The 22,008-nt window shown below is 38.2% G+C and overlaps 2 protein-coding genes across 4 annotated transcripts; both read right to left on the bottom strand.

Annotated features, from left to right (window-relative positions):
* Positions 1 to 2,801: 2,801 nt before the first annotated feature.
* On the bottom strand, positions 2,802 to 12,495 carry LOC128505698 (glucoside xylosyltransferase 1-like). Of its 3 annotated transcripts, none has more exons than XM_053476252.1 (8): positions 12,225 to 12,495; positions 11,338 to 11,454; positions 10,870 to 11,065; positions 9,367 to 9,498; positions 8,865 to 9,116; positions 7,056 to 7,179; positions 6,558 to 6,730; positions 2,802 to 4,039 (listed from the first exon to the last, which is right to left on the bottom strand). In XM_053476252.1, the coding sequence occupies exons 1-8, from the start codon at positions 12,395 to 12,397 to the stop codon at positions 3,878 to 3,880; spliced, it is 1,329 nt and encodes a 442-aa protein (XP_053332227.1). In that variant the 5' UTR covers positions 12,398 to 12,495; the 3' UTR covers positions 2,802 to 3,877. The 3 variants fall into 3 exon arrangements, with proteins under 3 accessions (XP_053332227.1, XP_053332235.1, XP_053332245.1); XM_053476260.1 differs by having other exon boundaries at positions 11,338 to 11,430; XM_053476270.1 differs by lacking the exon at positions 11,338 to 11,454.
* Positions 12,496 to 12,604: 109 nt separating this feature from the next.
* Positions 12,605 to 20,065, bottom strand: yaf2 (YY1 associated factor 2). Its single transcript, XM_053476282.1, has 4 exons — positions 19,930 to 20,065; positions 19,540 to 19,665; positions 16,084 to 16,236; positions 12,605 to 15,729 (listed from the first exon to the last, which is right to left on the bottom strand). The coding sequence occupies exons 1-4, from the start codon at positions 19,953 to 19,955 to the stop codon at positions 15,474 to 15,476; spliced, it is 561 nt and encodes a 186-aa protein (XP_053332257.1). The 5' UTR covers positions 19,956 to 20,065; the 3' UTR covers positions 12,605 to 15,473.
* Between the last annotated feature and the right edge of the window lie 1,943 nt (positions 20,066 to 22,008).

Below are 22,008 nucleotides of genomic sequence, written 5' to 3'. Positions count from 1 at the left end.
TAAATGCGTCCCTTGGGTAACATCATTAGAAGACATGGGATTAGTTTCCATTGTTATGCTAATGATATCCAGTTATACGTCTCAATAAAACCAGGCGAAATACCCAAGTTGTTTAGACTTACTGAGGATATAAAAGATTGGATGACCGATAACTTTCTTTACCTAAAATCAGATAAGACAGAGATATTACTTATTGGCCCAAAAACCAGTACACAACAGCTATCACAATTCAGTTTAGAAGGATGTACTGTAACTACCGGCTCGACAGCGTAAAACCTGGGCGTAATATTAGACAGTAACTTGTCCTTTAAAAATCACCTTCAATATCACAAAAACAGCCTTTTTCCACCTTAGAAATATTTTGCCAAGCTTAGGAGCATCTTATCCGTTTCTGATGCAGAAAAAAAGCTAGTTCATGCATTCATGACCTCCAGACTGGACTATTGTAATGCATTACTAGGTGGTTGTCCTGCATCCTCAATAAACAAGCTACAGTTAGTCCAAACACAGCCGCCAGGGTTCTCACTAGATCAAGAAAATATAATCATATAACCCCAATATTATCATCCTTGCACTGGCTACCTGTTCAGTTTAGAATTAATTACAAAATAGTATTACTTACATACAAGGCTTTAAATGGTTTAGCTCCCACATATCTAGCCAGTCTTCTGATACACTACAATCCACCACGTTCCTTAAGATCACAAAACTCCGGACTTCTGGTAGTTCCCAGAATATTAAAATTTACAAAAGGGAGTAGGGCGTTTTCATATTTAGCTCCAAAACTTTGGAATAGCCTTTCAGACAATGTTCAGGGGTCAGACACAGTTTCCCAGTTTAAAAGAACAGTAGACTCAAGACACATCTCTTTAATCTGGCATACCATCCCATTTCCTAACCCCAAGGTATAAATACTTATAAATACTTAGAAAGCCCTTTGCTGCAAGATTTTACAGCATCCATATCACAAAATTACTTACATTTGAACAATGACTTAGAAATAGTGCAGATTCTTGAATATTTGTGTAATTAACCACATATCGTTAAACTTTTCCAAAATATTTTTTTGATTATTTACAATTTTAATTGAAACATCTCAAATCATTGACAAATCTCAAGAATGACAATGTCATCTCTGTATTTGGCCCAATTTGGTTTCTGCCCTTTCCATGTACAGTACCTCTGACTGTATTTCAACGGTACCATTTTACAATTCTATTAAACACAACATGCTATGTTAAATTATTCATTTTCAAACAGCTTAAATTATGTGAATTTAGAAGTTACATGAGTCAGCCATTTAAATAGCTCAATTTAATTGACTTTGATTTGACACAAGGAAAACTCACGTCGTTCACAGTTTAGCCATTCTGGAAGAATTAAAGCGTTCAACATGGTGCAGAAAGCACAATTACAAATACATACTCAATCAGCCATTTTTATACTCTTTCATTCATCTTGTGTTCCACCACTAGCTGGATTTTTTAATGAACTGGGTTATTTGTCTTTCATTGATTTTATTCTACAGTTAGCCTCAAATGGCCAGTGCAACTGCCATTGTAGGTGAGTGTTAAGAGGACTGTCCCATGGGCTAGTGTCACATAAAATGAGATAACAGAGCCCTTGCATGATAGAGCTCCAACACATCACCTCACGCTTCATCATTTTTTTTATCAGAAGTGGATATTCTAGGGAAATCATCTTGCTAAGTACTTTTACTTTAAGATATTCCAATTATTCTGCTTTATCCCTCATATGCAGTATAATTACTTTATAATTTTTGGCATAGACCCATTTCTGACCAGTAAAGCTGGGGGCATTTAGCATTTATGCTTGCCCTTAGCAGCCCACTGGGTTTAAATGAGGAGGTGAAAAGCTGATAATTACAGAAAAGCTTATTGTAAATGAGACCTCCCATGAAACTAAAAGCTGTGTTAAATTAGTCAGGCTTTGGGTGAGAGATATTTTCATTCACAAAGCAAAGGCAGAATTAATCCCATCCTGCATGGAGGATCAGAGGCTTGACACACTGAAGATATAATACGACACGTTGGATGAACTTGGATCTACATTTGCAGTGCATTTTTCATCTAAATCTCCAACTATACTCCTAATATATGAAGTGAAGTGCAGCCTGATGGATGTTATGAAGCGAGCGCGTCTAAGAACTGCATGCATTTTATTCTAAATTAGTTTGGCATGTGCAATGAACTTTCAGCTTAGACAGATTTAAGCTTCCCCACCCACACTTACTCACTTTAAAAAGCAAGAAGGCCAGAAAGAAAAAATTAAAAGTGCAATTTTTATTACAAAAATATACTGCATTGTTTAAACATTTACATTCAGCAAAAGGTACCACTCTTAACATTCATAGACAATATTCATGATCACACTGAATGACTCAAGAATATAATTTTTTTTTTGTAGTTTTGGAGATTAATTTTGTCATATTACAAATATGTTGTGTGTCAACATTACATGCAGTTACTTAGCAAGCATGTTGGATGTAGATGGTAAGAATCTATCCAAGCTCTGCTGTATGATCATTATGCACTCTGGTTCATCACTCAATGTTTCATGTAGAAGTGGGAATATATTAACTAGCATGTGACTAGTTAAAAATGAATCTTAAAAGAAATTTCTCATTGGCTGAGAATTAAAAAAGGTTAAACAGATCTGTAAACAATAGATCAAAACCACCTAATCCGTTCCTTTCCTTATAAATTTCCCTACTGCTTGAAAAGAATTCCAGAAACTTTTATCAACAAAGAAAGCATATTTTAAGAAATTTTATAAAGCTGTTGGGTGAACACTTACCAAGTTATTTATTTTTTGTTGTTACACGTAAAACAATGCCACGTGAGACTTTAAGTCCTTACAAGGCACAAAATTGTTATATTTAACATTCAGACAAGTTGTCCACAAAAACAGTAAAATGCTTAACACTGCTAAAACCACCAGAATACCATCACTAACCAATGCCAAAACCCTGTACGTCTGAAAAACTGATGAAAAATCCCACAACACTAGCAAAAGCACAAACACCCTTAACATTTAACTTAATTTTAATATATATATATATTTTTTATCCTCTAGAGAACACCCATTAATTGTTTTTAGAAACAGAGTAAACTATCTGTGATTGTAAAATATATTAAATTGATAAATCTAAGCGGCCCAAATGGCAATTTTCAAACAAAGGGAATCCCCTGTTCAGGAAAAACATTAAAAGTCCATTAGAGTGCCACCATCAGGTTAATGCTTTGTCCCCATCTTCGAGGAGTGGTATCTGCCAAATTTGCTGTTTTAATTCCTTACTGTGCTTGCAATTTTTTCAGACAGAATTAAGTTGGAAAGGTTAAAAAAAAAAGCATGTCTCATTGTCCGTACCACTTGAATCCAAAACATTATAGCTCATAAAACCCAACAATTTTACAATAACTTTAAAAAAAATACATTCTTAACAATTAAATGGAATTCAAATCAGCTAAAAACATTTATTGAGCCATCCCTGGAAAGAAATAAGGCTTAATGTTTAGGGTGATGAAATTTTACTCAGCCTTTCATGTTTCCTATTATTACTCATAAAAATATTCACAGCCTGTGGGACTAGCACACTTATTTAGCTTCTTCATTAGTTGATGATTAAAAGGAAAAAAAAAAGATAATATAACTGTAGTAAGGACCAGCTTCTAGAACAAAAATATTTGTCAAGAATGTTAAGGCTCTTCTTGAATACTTGTAAAAGTGATTTCAGTGCTTCATTTTAACATCTGTTGCATTCATACGGCAACAGGAGCAACTTTATTTGTACCACTGTTCACTTCTTAACAACACTGTAGATGTGACTAACTCACATAAACTAAGCCGGAGGAGATCATCTGGCATTATGATTGTCATTCTGTAGGTTTCTAATGCTCTCCTGCAATTTCTTAATGAAAAGGTGACTCGATCGTCCACAGTAGGTATGCTTTGTATTCTTTAGTTTTTCCTCTAGCGGCTTGAGCAGAAAATTAAATATATCTTCTCCAAATGGGTACTGCAAAAAAAAGAAGAAGAAAATAAAGTCAGACCTTTTCAAAAATTTTCAGCATTGTGAAAAAAAGAAGATTGAAAAACCTGTTTCCAACCCGTTTAGAACCTGTCTCCATCACACCATAAAACTAGCATTTATTCCCATAAAAGCACCACCTTATTATTCAGTTATTCCTCTGAAAGAAAACAATTCAGTACTTACTATGGATATTTAGTCAGTACAGTGAAACCAACAAGAAACAAATGTCATTTTGAGAGTGAAGTTTAACAAATTATCCAATTACTCATTCAATCCCATGGTTTCTGCTGTATGTGCTACAAGAGTACACTTTTATTTTAGTTACTGCTGCTATTTTCATAGTCACTGATTTTGTCAAATTATCTGCTGTTTCAGCTTCAATATTGGAGTAATTAGTATCTGGGAATGGGAGGGTGAGCTTTGGGCAACTCCAACCACAGAGAGCTGAGCACATGTGGCCATAAGCAGAACAAAACCGAAGTAGAAAGCTGCAGCATTAAGATTGAAAATCTCATGTGTGCTCTTACCCTGGATCTGCTGTGTCCTCTAAACCAGTTGTTCATCCAGCAGCATCCAGGGACCACCAGGGCCCAGGAAATCAGTAATTATTGTTATTTTTAATCACTTACAGTGGTAAAATATAAAAAAGGCAAAATTATTAATATTTTTATTTAAATTTTAACAATACAAATAGGATTTTTAAAATGAGAAAACATCTACAACAGTGCAGGGGTTTGGAAGAGTTTTCCAAACGGCAAAAATAAGTAAAAATAAGCCTTTGTCTATGACTCAGGGTCACAGATTCATTGCATTCATTCCTATTTTCTATACATGCCCCTTAAATATAATTTTCCCCCTGAATAATGAAACATGCTTTCATAACCTGCAGAGTAAATAAAATAAATAAGCTTTTTATGGGGTCTCATTTGCTTTGTGATCTTGTTTGGCATGAGATCACTAAAAAGTGTGTTTTTTATTATCATATATATATAAAGCACATACCATGCCTTGATGAAGCTGAGTTTACTGTCTCTTATTGATTTTTATGGGAAGAGTGGAGATGCTGGATGCAGTCTTGCTTTCTCCTAGTCCCAAACGAAACATTGGTACTAAAGATTTTATGGTGCTTCTGTGAGGTTTGGCACGGTAATGTGGGGTCTTTTACTACCAACTGAACTCCTGTCTCTGTTAGTGTGTCTATTGGGAGTACATGTTATCATGTGATACAGAGAGGTCTAAGGCCTTTTGCACTCAGGGCAAAGGTAGAAGAAAAACAGCACAAATTTGGTGGAAGAAAAAAATGGAAAACGACACTTTTAAACCACGAAAACTGTAACAGACAACATGTTACAATATCATGGCTATTTCAAAGCTACTCCAAACTTGACTGAAATTTTAGTCATCTCTCTCTCTCTCTCTTTTTTTAAACACTCTATGACCAAACAGTGAATGTGGGCTTGGCCTGCCACACATACAGCACTCAGTTGAATCATGGGCTTCAACTAATGACAGAGCTCATTTAGCTAATGGTCCAAAATGCTTCCTCCTCTGTCAAGGGCATAAAGGTCTTGCCTGGCCATAATGACCATAGACACAGATACACACACTTTCTCTTTCCTATGCTGATAAAATTAACAAAGAACTGACCACTCGTTACAAGAAAAAGGAAGAAAAAAGTGTCACCCCTAACCTGATAAATGAGCAAAAGATGTGACGAGGAAAAGAACAAATAGAGAGAGAAAGAAAGAAGTGTTGCCTTTAAAGATTAGTGTATTAGGAGCGATCGTTGCCCTTGATGAGGCCGACAGAGATTAAGTCCAGAACACGATGGCGCTGGCAGGCTGGCAGTCTACGTTAACAGATCTATTGATTTCTAGCCCTCAGCTACAGAGCAAATGTTCCCACTCATTCCAAAGCAAATCCTCCCAACCTGGTAAGTATAAACAGACTTTTAAAGTTTAGAGGTGTGCAGGAATCACCACACCAAATTTAGAAACTTAGTACTGACAAGACCTCTTTTTGTCAAGATGGACAGCGGGAAAGAGATGCTTTATTTCGAACATGAATATGAATGTTAATACATTTGTAAAAACTCTGCATGGTTGAGTTGAAGCGATTGGTGTGGAAACAGGAGAACTGATGATATCAAGTGAGAGTTGATGTGGCAGACCAACAAAAGCCCACAGGGCTACAAGCACAGGTGTTGTGTCTGAAAAAATATTTGCAGAAACAATTTCTGATCCCTTCATTTTTCAGCCCATACTGTGCTTCCATTAAGAAGAACAAGAGAGAGGGCCAGGCTGGTGCTAGCATTTGCCCGAAGGAACTTCAATATGGCCTTTCACAAATTAACCACATTTAATTAGATTTTATCTCGGCTTTATGAAAGCTTCAATGATGAACAATAAAAAAAATAAGGATGGAAAAGCATGTATGAATCTACACAACGTTTCTCATGACACAGTTTCTATATTGAAACCAGAACTTTAAAGCACAAACTTACTTTCTCAATGGCTTCATAAACGGCTCGGAATGCAGGCTGTTTGTCATCATGGTAAACACCTCGATTGCCATGGAGAACGTAAACCCCATGCTGCTCAGCAGTAGCGCAGTTGCTGCCGTAGATGCAGTGGTCGGGGCGGTAATTCCAATGGCACGGGAACACAAACAGGCTTTCTGTAGGGCATTTAATCAGTAGTCAAAAGACATTCATGTGTTTATACATCTGTCCTAAGGTGACGGGTCCTATTCAAGCATTGCTTGGGGAAAGCTGCCTTCATGTTTTTGCCATCTGGTGCATACATCTGATCAGAATTATTTTGAAATCAATAATCAGATCAAGAGTGGCAAAATAAAACTTTTAGAGACATATAATTAACATGCTGTATTTTGTCCTGCATTAGCATAAACTTGGAGACAAACTACACTTGTAAAATTTAATATGATGAATAACGGCAAACTGTTGTTATTAAGTTCAGTTTCATGACCTGTGATCATGTACCTGGATTGTAGTGGAATATGATGTTAAGGAGGTCTTGGTCCCCCCATGTAATGTTTAGCTTGTATTTCTGTAGTAGGGGCATAAGCAAGTCCGCCCATCTCAGGTGAACTGTTGTCATATCGTTCTGTTCAAACAATTCAGAAACAAAAGTTGATCAATACCTTTTCAGAAAGTGTCATAGTAAACAGTGTCAACTACAAAGTTTTTTTCTGGAAAATGATTAAAGAGTAGTTTTCATCATCTTCTAGTCATTTCCATAATTTTCTTTTGATTGTCTGCTTTGCGACAATTACTATTGTTAGAAGCGCTATATAAATAAAATGTAACTGAATTAAGGGGCGGCATGATGGCTTAGTGGTTATCACTGTCGCCTTCAGGGACCGATTGCTGTCTTTGTTCTGTTGTATGTGTGAAGTTTGCAGGATCTCTCAGTGCTCTGTGGTGAAACATACCATCATGTCCCACTGCTTCATAAAAACTATTAATGGATGCAGTGGGAACAGGGAAAAATAGAAAAATGTGCATTTATCAAATTCATACTAGTTCCTGGACACTCACAGATGCCCTTGATTGGCTTAGACCACTACTGATTTGGGAGATCGGCCAATCAGCTCTCTCTATGCTCCTAGCTGCAAGAGGTTACAGCATCACCCGGGATTCAACTGCAGATGATAGCGCGAGCTCGTTGCCGCTGCACCACCCGGGGATTGATATTATTATGCCTGAGTGCCCATGCCACCCGCTTATCACACACATACTTTTTTCGTTGCTTCCGGCAGGTTGGAATAAATGCTGCAACATGCACAGTACTTTCTTTCATAAAGTGATGGTGTGAAAAATTATAACCAAGGCCCGGATTGAATAGGAGGGTTGTGTCAGGAAGGGCATCCAGCGTAAAACCTGTGCCAAGCTTGTATGTCCGGGCCGCTGTGGCGACCCTTTGCCGGGAGCAGCCGAAAAAAACAAAAACAACAACTTATACTAATTTCCCTGAACGTGACATAGCCGTGCTAATAAGCTGCTGCATGCGTGCCATAAACTTGGTAAGCACCAGAAGAACATTACGTGAATAAGATGAGGTCTTCTACAATGTGGCAAAAGTCTAAAAAGTTAGTTGTAAGAAATCCATTGACATAGCAACAATGCAGTGACATCCCAATGACAACTCAACAGATGGCAATTCAATCTTTCCAATCTGTGCCATGCTTGTAGTATGACAATGAAATCCCTAAACGGTGTGTGTTATGCTATTAGCTTTTTAATGCAGCCATTACTATATACTTCATTATTAAGTGTACTAATACTACTACGTACTACATTACTAAGCGCTTTCTGCGGTTTGCATCGAAACCATCAAAAAAAGCACAGCAGCATCACAACAAGGGAGACAATACGACGTTCGTACCGGGTTCTACTGCATTCCTGACAAGTTCTTATTGCGTTCACTCAATTTTCTGAGGACGTAGTGGGAACATGGCCCAGTGTGATGGCCCCTAATATTCGGATGATTTGATGAGCAGTGAACATTACAAGCAAACAAAATATGCAGCTTTTACTCTTTTCCCCTCATCATTATTTTGTAGGCTTCTAGTTGAATTGACACGGATATGTCTACAGGTTTTAAATTAATATTATTCTTCCTATTTAAAGCAGGAGAGCATGATGAAACACTTCCAACAGTAAGGAAATCTGAAATTCTAATGAGCAGAATAACAGCGACCTCTGCTGGTTGAACTCGTGTTAAAATACAAATCTGACTTCTTTAATCATCTTTACACACAATCAAATAAAACACACATTCTTACATACCTTAAAGCGTTTGGCTCTGATGCGCGTCATATTCATAAGCATGACTCCAGAGTTGACACCAGTTTTGCCATAATAGGGGTGCCGTGCAAAACGGTTATACCAGGCGATTCTTGGCTCCTCGTGCTCAGGTGCCATGGCTGCCATGTGACTGCTGTTAAACTGGGAGAGAAAGTTCCAGATCTCTTCTACTGGCTGCAGGAAAAGGATGTCTGTGTCCACGTAGAGCAGAGAATCCACCTCAGTTAGGATCAGCTAAGAAAAAAAAACACACCAGTAATGTTCAACTGCTGCCCTCGGGTCAGTTTTATGCATGTGTGTTTTTATTGTAGTAATACAATTAATTTAAATGAGCTGCTTAATTTACTAGACAAGTGCCAAGATAAACCTGACGGCTCTGTATGTTTGTATAATCTCTGTTTTTGTTGTCTGATTGCATTGAAAACATGATGTCTACATCCTCTCCAAACCACCAAGATTGAAAAAGAAAAAAATATTTGCTCACAGGCAGGAAAAGCCTTTGCGAGGCACAGGGTTTAAAGAGTTTCTTCCATTCCTTGGCATTATCACTAGGGAAGGTGATGGGGTAGGTAGTGTAGTTAAATTTTGAACGGAACCTTACTGGCCATGACTCCAACTGGAAAAGAGCAGACAAAGAGACAACAATGAATCATTAACACATCCTTACACAACCAGGTTAGAGACTTCTCTTCTATCCATTTCATGTCTAGATTACCAAAAGTTGCGCAAAAGATTAGGTACGACTATGAGGGCACTCATGAACTTTTCAAGGAAGCTGCACAGATAGTCTGTTTGTGGTTGAAATCTTAAAAGAGGATAATCATTTATCAAAAGTTAGTATGATGACAGGTGTTCTAATAACTGTTAATTAATTTGTTGGTCACAGCATGAGTAAAAGTAGGTCGGTATGGTCTGCAGTACTGAGGAGAGAGCAGCTACCTGTCAAAACTCACATTCAAAACCAGTCACAGAAACATTTTTATTTCAGCAAGAAAACACATCTGATGACATGATGACAACACTTTGTCTCATTAATAATTGCTTCTAAGTTTTAAATTGCCTTTGTTTTATTGAGGCCAAAAACTAGCATCCAACACAAGGCTAAATTCCAAATCGCTCTCCAACTCTTGATCAAGGGCACTAGTTGCTGATGGAACTAAAGATTGTACACTTTAGTGCACTACCTTTCCATTTAATGCGCAAAACCCAAAAGTTAATGTACTGGAAATAAATGGAAAACAAAATCTATGTAAATATACAGAAAGAGAAACTTATAAGATTTAGGACTGTCCACCACCTCTATGGTTTATTCTCCTCACCTTTTGGATACATTGTACCAGTAAGAATTAAAAACTATCTTCACCAGTGTTAACTGGACTTAACTGACGGTTGCCAGACCTGCCAGTCGTGGTTAGTTGGTTAGTTCTGCCAGCCTTAGAATAATATGTCTTGGCAGAGCAAAATAACTGGTTAAACAAGCAAACTAACAAATCATAGAGCTGCGTCCTTGTAGCTATGACCGCATCATATTTATGCTAACTCGCACAAAAACACTTCCTCTCATGTAATCTTGTTTAATTATCCATGGTGAATGAATTTGTCTGTATACAACTGTATAAGTGCATACAAGTATTACAATATCATAACTTGGATGTGTATTTCACTCAAGATTAGTGCACTGCAATATATATTACATTTTTAGTTAATACGCTCCAATGAACTTGATTTGAATGATGAAAGACTATCCTAAGATGATTCACTTCAGTTAAAGGAGCTTTCCATGTAAGGTCTAATTACTTTTTACTCAAAAAAGAGCACAGCAATCTAAATAATGTCAGGTCACATAGAAAGTATTTCCTTTTCTTATATATTTTGTGCATATATGTAGCCTAAATTGTTTTCTTTTACACATGCTTTGTTACTGTCAATCAATCTTGCCATTGGCCTGTTGTAAAACACCTTGAAAATAAATAAGCACTGAACTCACAGCATCTCTGAAGCCATAATGAAGGTCATCCTCAGCAAAGATGTGAAAGTGGAGAATTCTGTGACTAAAAAGAACCGCAGACTTCAGCATGGTGAGAGTCTCCTCTAGCCTGGGGCCACATGCCACCACTGCCAATCTGACTGGCTCAGTTTTATTCACCTTAAACCCCTCAGATGACATTTTATCCACAGCGTACCTGCAGAAAAGCACAGCAGCAACAAGTCGATGTGGCTGTTAGTACCAGTGCAATTATAGATCATGAGATATGCTGTAGGTAGTAGCACAGGTTGAAAAGAAGATCATGTTCCATGCGATCATTCCTTTCAGGTAAGATGCTTAGCACTGATGAGTTAGGACAAAAAACAAACAAGACTTCGAGGATACCTGGATTAGAGTGAAAAAAGTCAATCTGACTTTTGATGGCTATAATCTAAACTTGCAACCAATGTTCAAGTCAACCCATCCTACCTACGAGCCGACTCCATAAAGCAGTTCTTTCCACAAACATCACGGGGCAGTCTCCAATAGGGATTCCAGTGTGTGACAGACATTGACTTACACCTGACAGAACGAGAGAAATAGGCTCTACATCACAATCAGGTGTGATATAGAGCACTTCAGAGTTTAGTGCTATACCCCATCTAACACATCTGATTCATCACCTAATGACCTAGGGCTTGAAGCTGGTGTGTGAGCTACACAAATTTCTCTAGGGCTTCTGTCTTCCTGGATAACAATTTGACAATATTTTCTTTAATAGCTTTGCTTCTCATGAGTCCAAAGCAGAGCTTCCTAGAAAAAGATCACTTGTCCAGATCCAACTGACAGCCCCCACGCTCAGTGTTTTTGAAACAGAAATGCAAATCCAAGCTTGGGGTGGAAGTCTAGTGATAAAACCACTGTATTGTGGTGTTGACAAGCGTGCTAGAAGGGCTGCAAGTATTACTACTGCACCACAATATGAAAACATGATTTGCAAATGTGCAATGAATGTGTAGTAGCCTGTGGCCAACCACCTAGCTGTGTGCACTTTTAAAACTCGCCCAAACCTCACATACTGCTTAACGCCATTGGAGTATATAATTAGCTGCGATTACGTGCAGCATGAAAGCTAAAAACACAGGAACTAGCAGCGTGCTAGCATGCTAAATACTACGTAGGCTTGCTAGCTAGCTAACAACTGTCAAACGTTTAATAATAATTAAAAAAAACTAATAAATTATATTCTACTGGGAACCAACCATCTTTTTAGACACATCTTATGCCTTGTATATCTTTTTAACAACTACGAACGGTTATACACACAGACAGGTCATAGGTTCTTGTTAGCTAGCTAGCTAACTGGCTAGCGCTACCTGTGCTCGGAGTCAGGTAGGCTGAGGCCTCCTGCTCGTGCGCCTCGCTCCGGGAGCGGCTCGTGCCATCCTGCCTCCGTCTCCAGAGAGGAAGCGAGCTGTTGAAACACGTAGAGCACCGACACGAACACCGATATCACACATATTGATACAACACGGACGTATCGACGCATTTTCTGAGGACTAGAAGCCGTGAGACCTAATGTCACGTCATGGCTGACGACTGCCGAAACGTGTAGCTGCTAACTGCTGAGAAATGAGTTACTCACGAGCTGGGCCTGCTACTGCTAACGGATTAGCACAGCGCTTCACCAACACTTTCCCCACAGTTTACACAAATAAAACACTACCACATGAGTTACAGTATGCACACACCGATGTCTGGGACACTTCAAAACATTTTGCCTTTTTATTTGGAAATGTAATATAAATCTCAATCGAAAAGAACCACAGTTCATTCAACGTACTTAATTCTTTATAAATCCTTTATGCAAAATGTATAAAGGACTTCATATACTTAATCCTGTATGAGAAACATGGCTTTTCTTGACCCCCCTCCCTACACACACAAAAAAATTAAGCACTTTTAATTCAAACTGCTTCTTTACAGACACAAAAAACACGGAAAATAGTTCTACAGTTTCCTATCAAGCACTTTATCCAATATAATTATCTTTTTAAAAAAATGCTTTTAAAGTTCATATTGCAGAAGTATGAGTGTTGGGGGAGCATGACTAAAATATTCTGGGGTTAACACACAGTGCAGGGCAGATAAACACATATACAGTACTGTATATCAACCCTTTTCAGCACCCAGCATGAATGCAAGGATACACACCTGTTTGTATGTTATCGGATTTTAAAAACACATGCTGACTATGGACAAAAAGAACACAGTGGTGGAAAACCCCTTAACACCTCAGGTTTACAAGCTGATCAACAACAGTAGCCCTGGCAAGGAGGTCTCGTTTTTGAGCCTTTTATCTCACATGTGCAGTGTAGTAAAGTGAGAAGCAGTATAGCAAAAATTTTTATAAAACTCTGTAATTAACTGTAATATTTGATAAAGTAACTAGCGGACATTTTTTAAAAATATGAAAACAACTCCAGGAACTGTGTAGAATCATGTATAGCCACAAATCATTACTTAAAACTAGGGATGCATCAATACGTTTTTTTTTTTTTTTGTTGTTTTTTATACCGGGTACAAGTTTCTGGAAGATGCGGCAATACCGATAGTGGTATCAAACGAGTAACATACTCAGTTTTAATGCTGCATCATGGATTATCTTTTTTTTGTCTTGTTCATGTTGGTTGTGTCTCTGAGGGTGGTGCCTAACCTAAGCATCAGAAAGAGGTCATTAAAGGTAGGACAAGGTGCTGTAAATTGTACCTTGCCTCACAAGCAAACCTGGCGAGTGAGGGGTAAGAAAAGGTACATGTCTCAGTGCTCATAGATTTGAAGTGCTCATGTCTCATGTGTGTCAGTTTCACTGCTCCATGCTTGTGCAGATCTTTGTGTGCGCGCAAATCACAATACCCTGCAGTTATGTTTAATGAGCACGCTTGCTTATAATGCTCTGCATGTGCACGTCGGCTAGACTTGCGCACTGTTTAAATGAGAATGTTTTATCTCAGTTTATCTGGTTATTTGTACTGAAGGAAGATGCTGTTTTGATTCTTTCAGAGCATCATTAGCTGTGTTTTTTCATTTATGGCTTAACCATAAAATAATATTAGATAACATTATTTTTATGTTGTCTGTTCATAGGCATGGCAGCATAGGCATTTATTACATGCTACTGGATACATACACTGATTTTTCTTTTTCTAAATGAGCATAGTATTAAGGCATTACACAATACAGTGAAACCTCGGATTGGGAGGAACGCAGTGTGCGAGTGTTCGCCGAGCGTCACGTGAACACAACTAAGCCAACATTTTTTCTCCCATTTCCGCTGCGGAATTGTGGGTAATCGTCTCGCCTGCTGGGTCTTAGTGCTCATCTCTTACTGGTATAATCAACGGCCATGCACGCGTGTACTGTTACCATAAAACTGTGACCATGCGTGTGGGTACAGCGCACATGTAAATTAAAAGCAAGTCTCTTTAGAGAGGGTAAAAATAAATTTTCTCTCTCTGTATCAGCCTGCTCTGTGTCTGTATGCACGCGTCATTGGACACCGTGTGCTGTAAAGTTATTTTGACTTGTGATTCCGTTAGTGTGTCGCTCAATCGAGTGTCATTAGAGAGATTTCAGGTTTATTTTTTCCGATAAAACAGTGTTTTCATGTGTGCGCACAAGTGTGTGAAAACAATGGAAGAAGGGTAACTGTGTAAAACGATAAGGGGGAGAGGGGAGGGGCTCCTTACTTTAGCTTCACAGACACATACAGAGTGCCTGCGCGCACAAACGGAAACACTTATCTTTCGGGATTTATTTTTTTTAAAGATGCAGGTTAATTTGTTTTACTTTTACTTTATATTTTGTGTTAATTATTTTTATGTATTTACTTTTTTGGGCTGTGGAACGAATATTGTGAAGTTTCCACTATTTCTTATGGGAAAATTCGATTTGGTCTACAAGTGTTTTGAAATACGAGCCCGCTTCCAGAACAAATTATGCTCGTAATCCAAGGTTCCACTGTACCTGTAACCGTACTGATGCATCCCCACTTAAAACTCTTCACATTTATTTTCTGTAAACTTTCCACTTTTGTGAAACTCATACCAAAGTATTCCTTATTAAAGACGGAATAATACCATCAATGTTGAACATCTCAATATTGTGGCCATATACTTGATTACAGGAGCTCAAGCTCAGTCCCAATGTTTTAGTTTTTTTCCTGGATCTAAGACCACTTGACCCTTAATTTCATCCCATTCCTTCTTCTTCTTCTTTTTAAATTCCCAGGCAGGTAAAATAGAACTTGGAAAGTACCACATAGTACATTCTCTTTACTTCCAGACACACATCAGTAATTGTCCTTGAGCCAGCAACTTGTTCCATGAGTTTAGAAAGGATTAGATCAAACAGTCCCTAAAACATTATTCTTAAATCACACTGATGGTTGCTTTACATGGGCAGTATAATAATTTCTTGCTACTCATCTGAGACCTTCCTATGATCTTAGTGCAGTGACTGTTTGTGGGAAATCTCCATGCCCCATCCAGTCCAGTCAAAAAAGGAGTGGGGATATGTATGGGAAAATCTTTTGACCTTCAGTAAAACGCAAGGCTTATCAGAGGCTAGTGTTCTTCTCCGTTGACTGATGAGCCTTCACCCCGAGGAGAAGATGACCTGGAGACTGCTCTCTCAGTGTTATCCGAGCTGGATCCACTTTGGCTGCGCAGGTCTGCTGACGTGGCTGTGGAGGAGGATGAGCTTGTGGAGGAGGATAAGGGCTTTGCTTTCTCCTTAAAGTCTGTGATGATGACTGTCAGGTCTCCCACTGTGACTTCCAAGTGCTGTGCACTGCTTCTGTCAACGTTTTTTAACCTTGGTCTGTTGATAGAAAAAAAGTTAATTACAAGTTAATCAAATGGGGAATAGAATGCAATCCAAACTTGTAATCCAATCAGGTTTCGTGCAGTCCTGCACTATAGATGGAAAACTTGAAGCCATTTTTCCATTACACTCTTAAAATCAAAGCACTCCTGAAAATACCAGTAAACGTACGTTTGTAAATGGAACGCAGTTGTGTGAGAGAACCTGGTAAGGATTTAAAAATTTTTTGCCAATCGTATTAAAAACAAGATAAAACATTTCTTATATCATTCTCCCAAAAACACAACCTTACACTAATTTCATAGTATATTCCCAACATTACAGGGTTTGAACCCAGTCGAAATCCCCTACCTCATCTTTTTGTGGCTGTTCTTTTTCATTGTTGGCTCCCTGTCGTTTTTGTCCTTCTCCGTCTTTTCCTTCTTCTCTTTTTTGGGTTGTGTGGGTGAAGCGAACTGCGGCGGTACTTGCTGAGCCACAAGCTGTGAAACGGCACGAGGTTTCCTGGAAGAGGGTGTTGGATGAATAATGATGATGACATCATGGAGAGTGTAAAGTCAGGTCTAATGGGGTCATTAGTGGTCAGCACTAAACAAGGGGTTGTGTTCCAAATCCCAAAACCTCAACTGCTGGGATCTTACTAAGCTGATCTCCGCTACTGGCAATACAAAAGACCAAGAGCCAAAAACTCTCTTTTTAAATAGGTGAGTCCTAATTTTAAGGCTTCTAAAGAATGTCACAAAAATGTAGTTCTAAAAACAGCTTTTAATGATCTGATAACTAAAGAATAGTCCAGAGGAATATCTGAAATGACTGTCTATTATCATGATCCCAAATATTTTAGTACGGTCTTTTAAAACGATGGCTTTTGATGACAATGGACTGCAACAATTGCAGCGTTACACATACTATGTGTAAGAGAAGCTATGCAGGAGAGCTTTTCTAGCTCTACCAAATCCTACGCGCCTTAGCCAAAGTATAATGCTATTGTACAATAAAGATGTGCCGGGACCATGATGTGATTAAATTCTCAATAAAAGCTCTTTTTAGACCATACACTGCCTTAACCAAATCAGTTTATTTCCGATGTTCACTACGTACAAAGACATTGTTACTGTAGGGTTTCTTTACTTTATATCTAATTACGTAGCTAGTGTAACTAAATAAAACAAATGCTCTTAAGCTGTAATTAATTAAAAACATAATGCACATTTATAAGACGATCGTAAACAATATAGTGTGTACTTTACAGGTGTAGACATTTTACATTAAAATTTAAGAACATTATCAATTTTAACCACCATGCATAAAAAAACAGTTACGCTTTTTTTTAATTAGTGGAGTTATAAGCTGCCAGTTAAGTGGTAAGATATCATTGTGAACAAGGCACGGTATCTGAAACCTACATGTGAATGCACTCTTTATATCAGGTATGTTTTTTTACTACACAAGCTGCATGCTTTATAAGTCAGTTCTATGCCACAAAACAAGCATTCTAATAAGAGTGTATGCTAAAGAGAGAAAAGCTGCATAGATTAACCCAGCACTTTTATAATTCCTTAATTATCTTCAACAATCCAGGGCAGTTCACATGTCCAGCAAGTTAAAACATACCAATTTACACTGTGTGTAATGTCACTTATCTGTACTTCTTTAGTGTGTAACGACTACAAATAATTGAAAAAAATGCAATAAATATTTTTTTTAGAAAAGGATAGGCACCAAAGATGCTGCAGACATCGAATACTGAACAGTCTGAATGGAGGCTACACTAAGTCACAGATCATGTCTAGAACATGAAACCACTAAAGATAGATCTGGGTCATATGTGGTCATTTAAAAAAAAAAAAAAGTAAAATGTAAAAATAACTGACATATAACCTCTCTTGGGGCTTGGTGAGTTGTTTCTATAATAATAACAATTTCATATTACATTTACAATTTACACTCACAATTCCCTCAACCCCCATCTAATTCCATCCTTTACTCATTCACACTGCTTACTGCTTGATCACCAACATCACCAATGCAGAAGCTGTACTAATGTGGTGACTTTGTACATGACTTTTGCAGCATTTATTTAAAAAAAATTGAGTCTAGAGTCAAACCTAGCAACTGCCTGAGCACTTGGTAGTGACTGTACTGCACCCGCTATAGCTCTTCTGCTCACATCAGTCCTGTTGACGTACGAGTTGAGAGAGCAGGTTTACCCGTCTCACCCATATGAACAGAAAACCACTGCTTCCCAACACCCAGTCAATGATTGCCACTGCTTTCCAACACCCAATCGCTGCTCACCAGTTTCTTCACAAACCAATCTCTCACTGCCACTGCCCTGCCCTCACTTATTCATTCAACACTTGGTGATATTTAAAAGTAATAAAAGCTAATGCTTCCATCTGTACACGTTTCCTTCATGAGTAATTGCTTTTTATAACGACTCAATATGAGTGTTTCCCTTCCCTTAAGGCAAAGAGTTATAAACATATAACAGTTTAGTTTGTGGTAGTGCGACAAGGACGGGTTATTTCTGTAAGAAATAAATTATACTCCAGCTTTTTTGTTGGTGTATAAGCTTTTCTTCTATTCTATGTTATTGTACTTTGAATCTTTTGACAAGCTTGTTTCTTTTTCAGGTTCAGTCTTCTTTGCTCTCTTAACAGACTGGCAGTACAGTGGTATATTCCATGTATATTCCTCTGACTCCCTTGCCAAGAATTCTTCCCTCCAGTAAGCATCTAATGAGGATATCACCCAGACAATATGGCCAAAGAAAACACATTTACTTTCCCAGTTTGTCAAAAATCATTCACTTGGCCACCCAACCATTTCAAAACATCACCATCAACAAACATCGTTTTAGTCTATGGATTTTTCACATTCTTCTACGGCACCACATCTCAAAAGTTTTGACTTTGTGTGATAGTTTATTTCGAGTCCAATTTGTAGTCTTGGCACTGATTCATACCGTACTGCAGGACTTCTGCGCATAACGTGGGAACACACACATTCACAACTTTGGAGAATTTAAGGCTATGTTTACACTTAAGAAAAAAGTGGCCCATATCCGATTCAGTGAACAAACCTGTGTATGTAGGCTGTTCATATTATGTTTTCAATGTGCCCATTAAGCTAAACAGATTAATCTTATATACTGACCCTCACACACAAGGGATCAACATCTCATGTGATGTGTGCAAGCTCGGTGTACAAATGGACGGTAAGTCATTTTTTTTGCTTCACGTCCCCCCCTTTTTTTTATCATTTCCTTTGTAACTTTTTAGCTTTCCAAATACGTGACCCAACAGAACATGCGAGTGGCAGCAGATCCAATAATTCCGTCTGTGTCTGGAATTTCATTCAGGATCAATACAGCATCTATCCATTTTCTAATTTTGACTGTACAGCAACATTACCCTACATCTTTATGCAGCCTGTTAACTCGCTATCTCATCACTGAAATACAACTTTTCTGTCACACTCCACCATTGCTTGGATTGGTGAAGTTGCCAAAAAAAAAAAAAAAAAAAAAAAACAGACCTGGATCTGATTTGGGATCACATAAGGACGTGGTCCTAAAGAATATATTTCATGTGATGTGTTGTTTACATAGTTGTGTAAATTAAAAAACAGCTCTGAGGAGTCACACATAAGCAAAGAATATCAGATTTCGGACCGGTGTTCGGTCCATCGCCGTTTAGCATCATTTTATTACCTCTAGTAATATTTAAGGACTGGTAGACGCTTAAGGCTGGTGAACAACGCAGGTGTGAGATGAGAGTGCGAGCTGCTCGGTGGGACTCTTACCGTGTGGATGTTCCCTTCCTAACGTCGCACATCATGCACTTGAACGCCTCGGCGGTGTTCCTGAAAGTGCAGACGCTACAGTCCCAGCAGCCTTCATCAGACGGCGGCTTGCAGTGCCTCTTTGGCCTTCAAACAAACAAAAACACACACAAGGGAATACAGTTTTCACACGTTCTCACACACACACACAACAGAGACATGTGTCAGGCCAGTACCCGCCACAGCTGCGCAGCCCGGGGAGCAACAGCAGCAGCCTGTTTATGCCGCTAATGGTTGCTGAAACAAAACAAGCTATCCGCCATGTACGACTCTGTTTAGCGCCTAACGCTGAGTTACAAACAAGCTACAGGGCCTGGTTTTCACAGCGCTGCTAACAGCCTGTTCCTTTACCTGGTCGGACTCTTCTTATCGCCCATTTTAAAAGGATGTAGCAGTAATTAAAGTGTTTAGAAATTCGACCCTGATACTCTCGCGGCACAACCGCTCTCCAGCTGTCGCGAAAACTCCAGGCGGAAGTCGGTCACGTGGTGCGAGCACGAGCCAATCACGAGGCACGCTCGGGTCAGTGTGGGAAGAAGTCTGGAACACTGGAAATTAGGACGTGAATAATTAGGCATGACTTTGTTTTACTTTAGTTACGTTGGCGATGTGTTTAAAAGTATGCAAAACACATGTTTTAATATTTCAAACAAGATATTCCTCACTGCAAATTGCTTTAAATGTAAATAGTTATGCAAGGTAGGTTTAATGTGATCTTCAAATATATCTCACCTGGCTCTATAAACTATAAAATCTAGCAAAGGTTCATTGAGTTTTTATAGATTCCTTTTAAATGTTAAATCATGTGAATGAATTTGAAAACAACAATGAATTTGATTTAATTTGTAGCCGTTCTAATTAGTAGGGTTTTTAGGTAAATAAAGAAAACTGTTGCGTCAAATACACTCACCTGGATGACTGGGCAGGGGTGCAAGTGTTCCTATTAAAGTGTCAGGGAGTTTAAATCCTTCACCAAGCTTGCTCATTTTTACATAAAGCAGTGAGGAAAAAAAACAACGCTTTAATATTTTATTACTACAGTTTATTTCTGCAATTTGTCACACCTCCAGGTCAGGGGTTTGAATCTCACATCCGGTGTGTGTGTGTGTGTTTTCTTGTTCTCCCAACCTCTGGCTTCTCCCACAGTCCAGAATCATGTGTTGTGGGCTGATTGGTGTTTGAATTGTGTGTGCGTGCATATTGTGGGTAATTTCTGTAAAATCTTTACCATTTTTTTTTTTACAGAGCCAACCGATAAAGCCCAAATATTGTACATTTCAACAAGTTTAATGTCTAAATGGTCATATTATTGGTGGCATAAAAAAAAGTCAAGAAACTAGCGATTATTTTCTTTCCTGTAGAAAAAAAAAACGACTTTACTCATAAACTTTGCCATATTTGCTAATGTAAATCTCAGTATCAGAATTGACTGAAGCTGATAATCAAAGAGGCAACAATCTGGAATGCATATTACATTTTGTGTATTACTAATATACACTGTCAACTGAACAGATTTTGTTCAACCACCTTAAGCTTTGCTTATGGTGCATAATGTGGAGGCTAATTCCAGAAGGAAAACCTGGTCATTCAGTACATTTAGGTCATCAGCTGACTTAATTTTATTGCCACATAACATTGCTGAGCCTCGATCTGACCAACTGAAACAACCCCAGATCATATCACTGCCTCAGTGTCTTGTACAGTGGCCACTATGCATGATAGGCACATTACTTCATGCACGTCCCTTCTTACCCTAACATGACAAACGCTTTGAAATAGGGGCAATCTTAATTCCTCAGACCACCTGACCTTATTCTATTGCTCCAAACTCCAATCTTTATGCACCTTAGTAAATCAGATAAATTTTAGCCAGAACAAATATATACAGTGATAGTCCAGCTAGAACAATAAATGTCAAAACAACATTAAATAACTTAATGATAGAAAGACCAGTCTTTATGATCATGATATGATCAATTGTCATTCTTATTATTTCCAGTAACAGGGATGAATAATTGAACTAAAACCACAACATACATTTTCTGGCAAAATATGTATAGTACTGTACTGTATGTACCCACTGGACCATGGCAGAATGAATAATTATTACAGAATGTGAAGTGAAAGCCTAACTATCTAAACATCTGGCATGCTGCAAATACACATCATGCCCACTCTAAGGTGTATGCCTTTTGTAGACAGCACTTGCTTAGTAAACAGTTTTGTTATGGTGAACTGCACTAACTCAGCCTGGTGCTGCAGTGATTTAAAACCATAGTAGAATTTTAGTTGCTAATAGTGCCCAGCAGAGGGTAGTACAATACAATAGTACAATTTGTACAAGTGCGTAATATTTGAGCTTCTTGAAACAGAGACAGTATTCTTGTGTGTGTGCATATAAAAAGTCAGCCAAAAAATGAGTCAGTCAAA

The sequence above is a fragment of the Clarias gariepinus genome, chromosome 2 (genome assembly GCF_024256425.1).
Source record: "Clarias gariepinus isolate MV-2021 ecotype Netherlands chromosome 2, CGAR_prim_01v2, whole genome shotgun sequence".
Taxonomy (NCBI): domain Eukaryota; kingdom Metazoa; phylum Chordata; class Actinopteri; order Siluriformes; family Clariidae; genus Clarias; species Clarias gariepinus.
This window is presented reverse-complemented; position numbering and strand designations above follow the sequence as displayed.

What these genes read in the sequence shown, in the direction of transcription:
- yaf2 (XM_053476282.1), bottom strand. Translation starts at nt 19,955, where the DNA reads ATGGGCGATAAGAAGAGTCCGACCAG. An exon ending in AGGAAGGGAACATCCACACG is followed by an intron (nt 16,237 to 19,539) that starts GTAAGAGTCCCA and finishes ACCCTCTTCCAG; the next exon opens with GAAACCTCGTGCCGTTTCAC. An exon ending in AACAGCCACAAAAAGATGAG is followed by an intron (nt 15,730 to 16,083) that starts GTAGGGGATTTC and finishes TTCTATCAACAG; the next exon opens with ACCAAGGTTAAAAAACGTTG.
- LOC128505698 (XM_053476252.1), bottom strand. Translation starts at nt 12,397, where the DNA reads ATGCGTCGATACGTCCGTGTTGTATCAATATGTGTGATATCGGTGTTC. An exon ending in CATATTCCACTACAATCCAG is followed by an intron (nt 6,731 to 7,055) that starts GTACATGATCAC and finishes AATGCCCTACAG; the next exon opens with AAAGCCTGTTTGTGTTCCCG. An exon ending in TTTATGAAGCCATTGAGAAA is followed by an intron (nt 4,040 to 6,557) that starts GTAAGTTTGTGC and finishes TTTTTTTTGCAG; the next exon opens with TACCCATTTGGAGAAGATAT.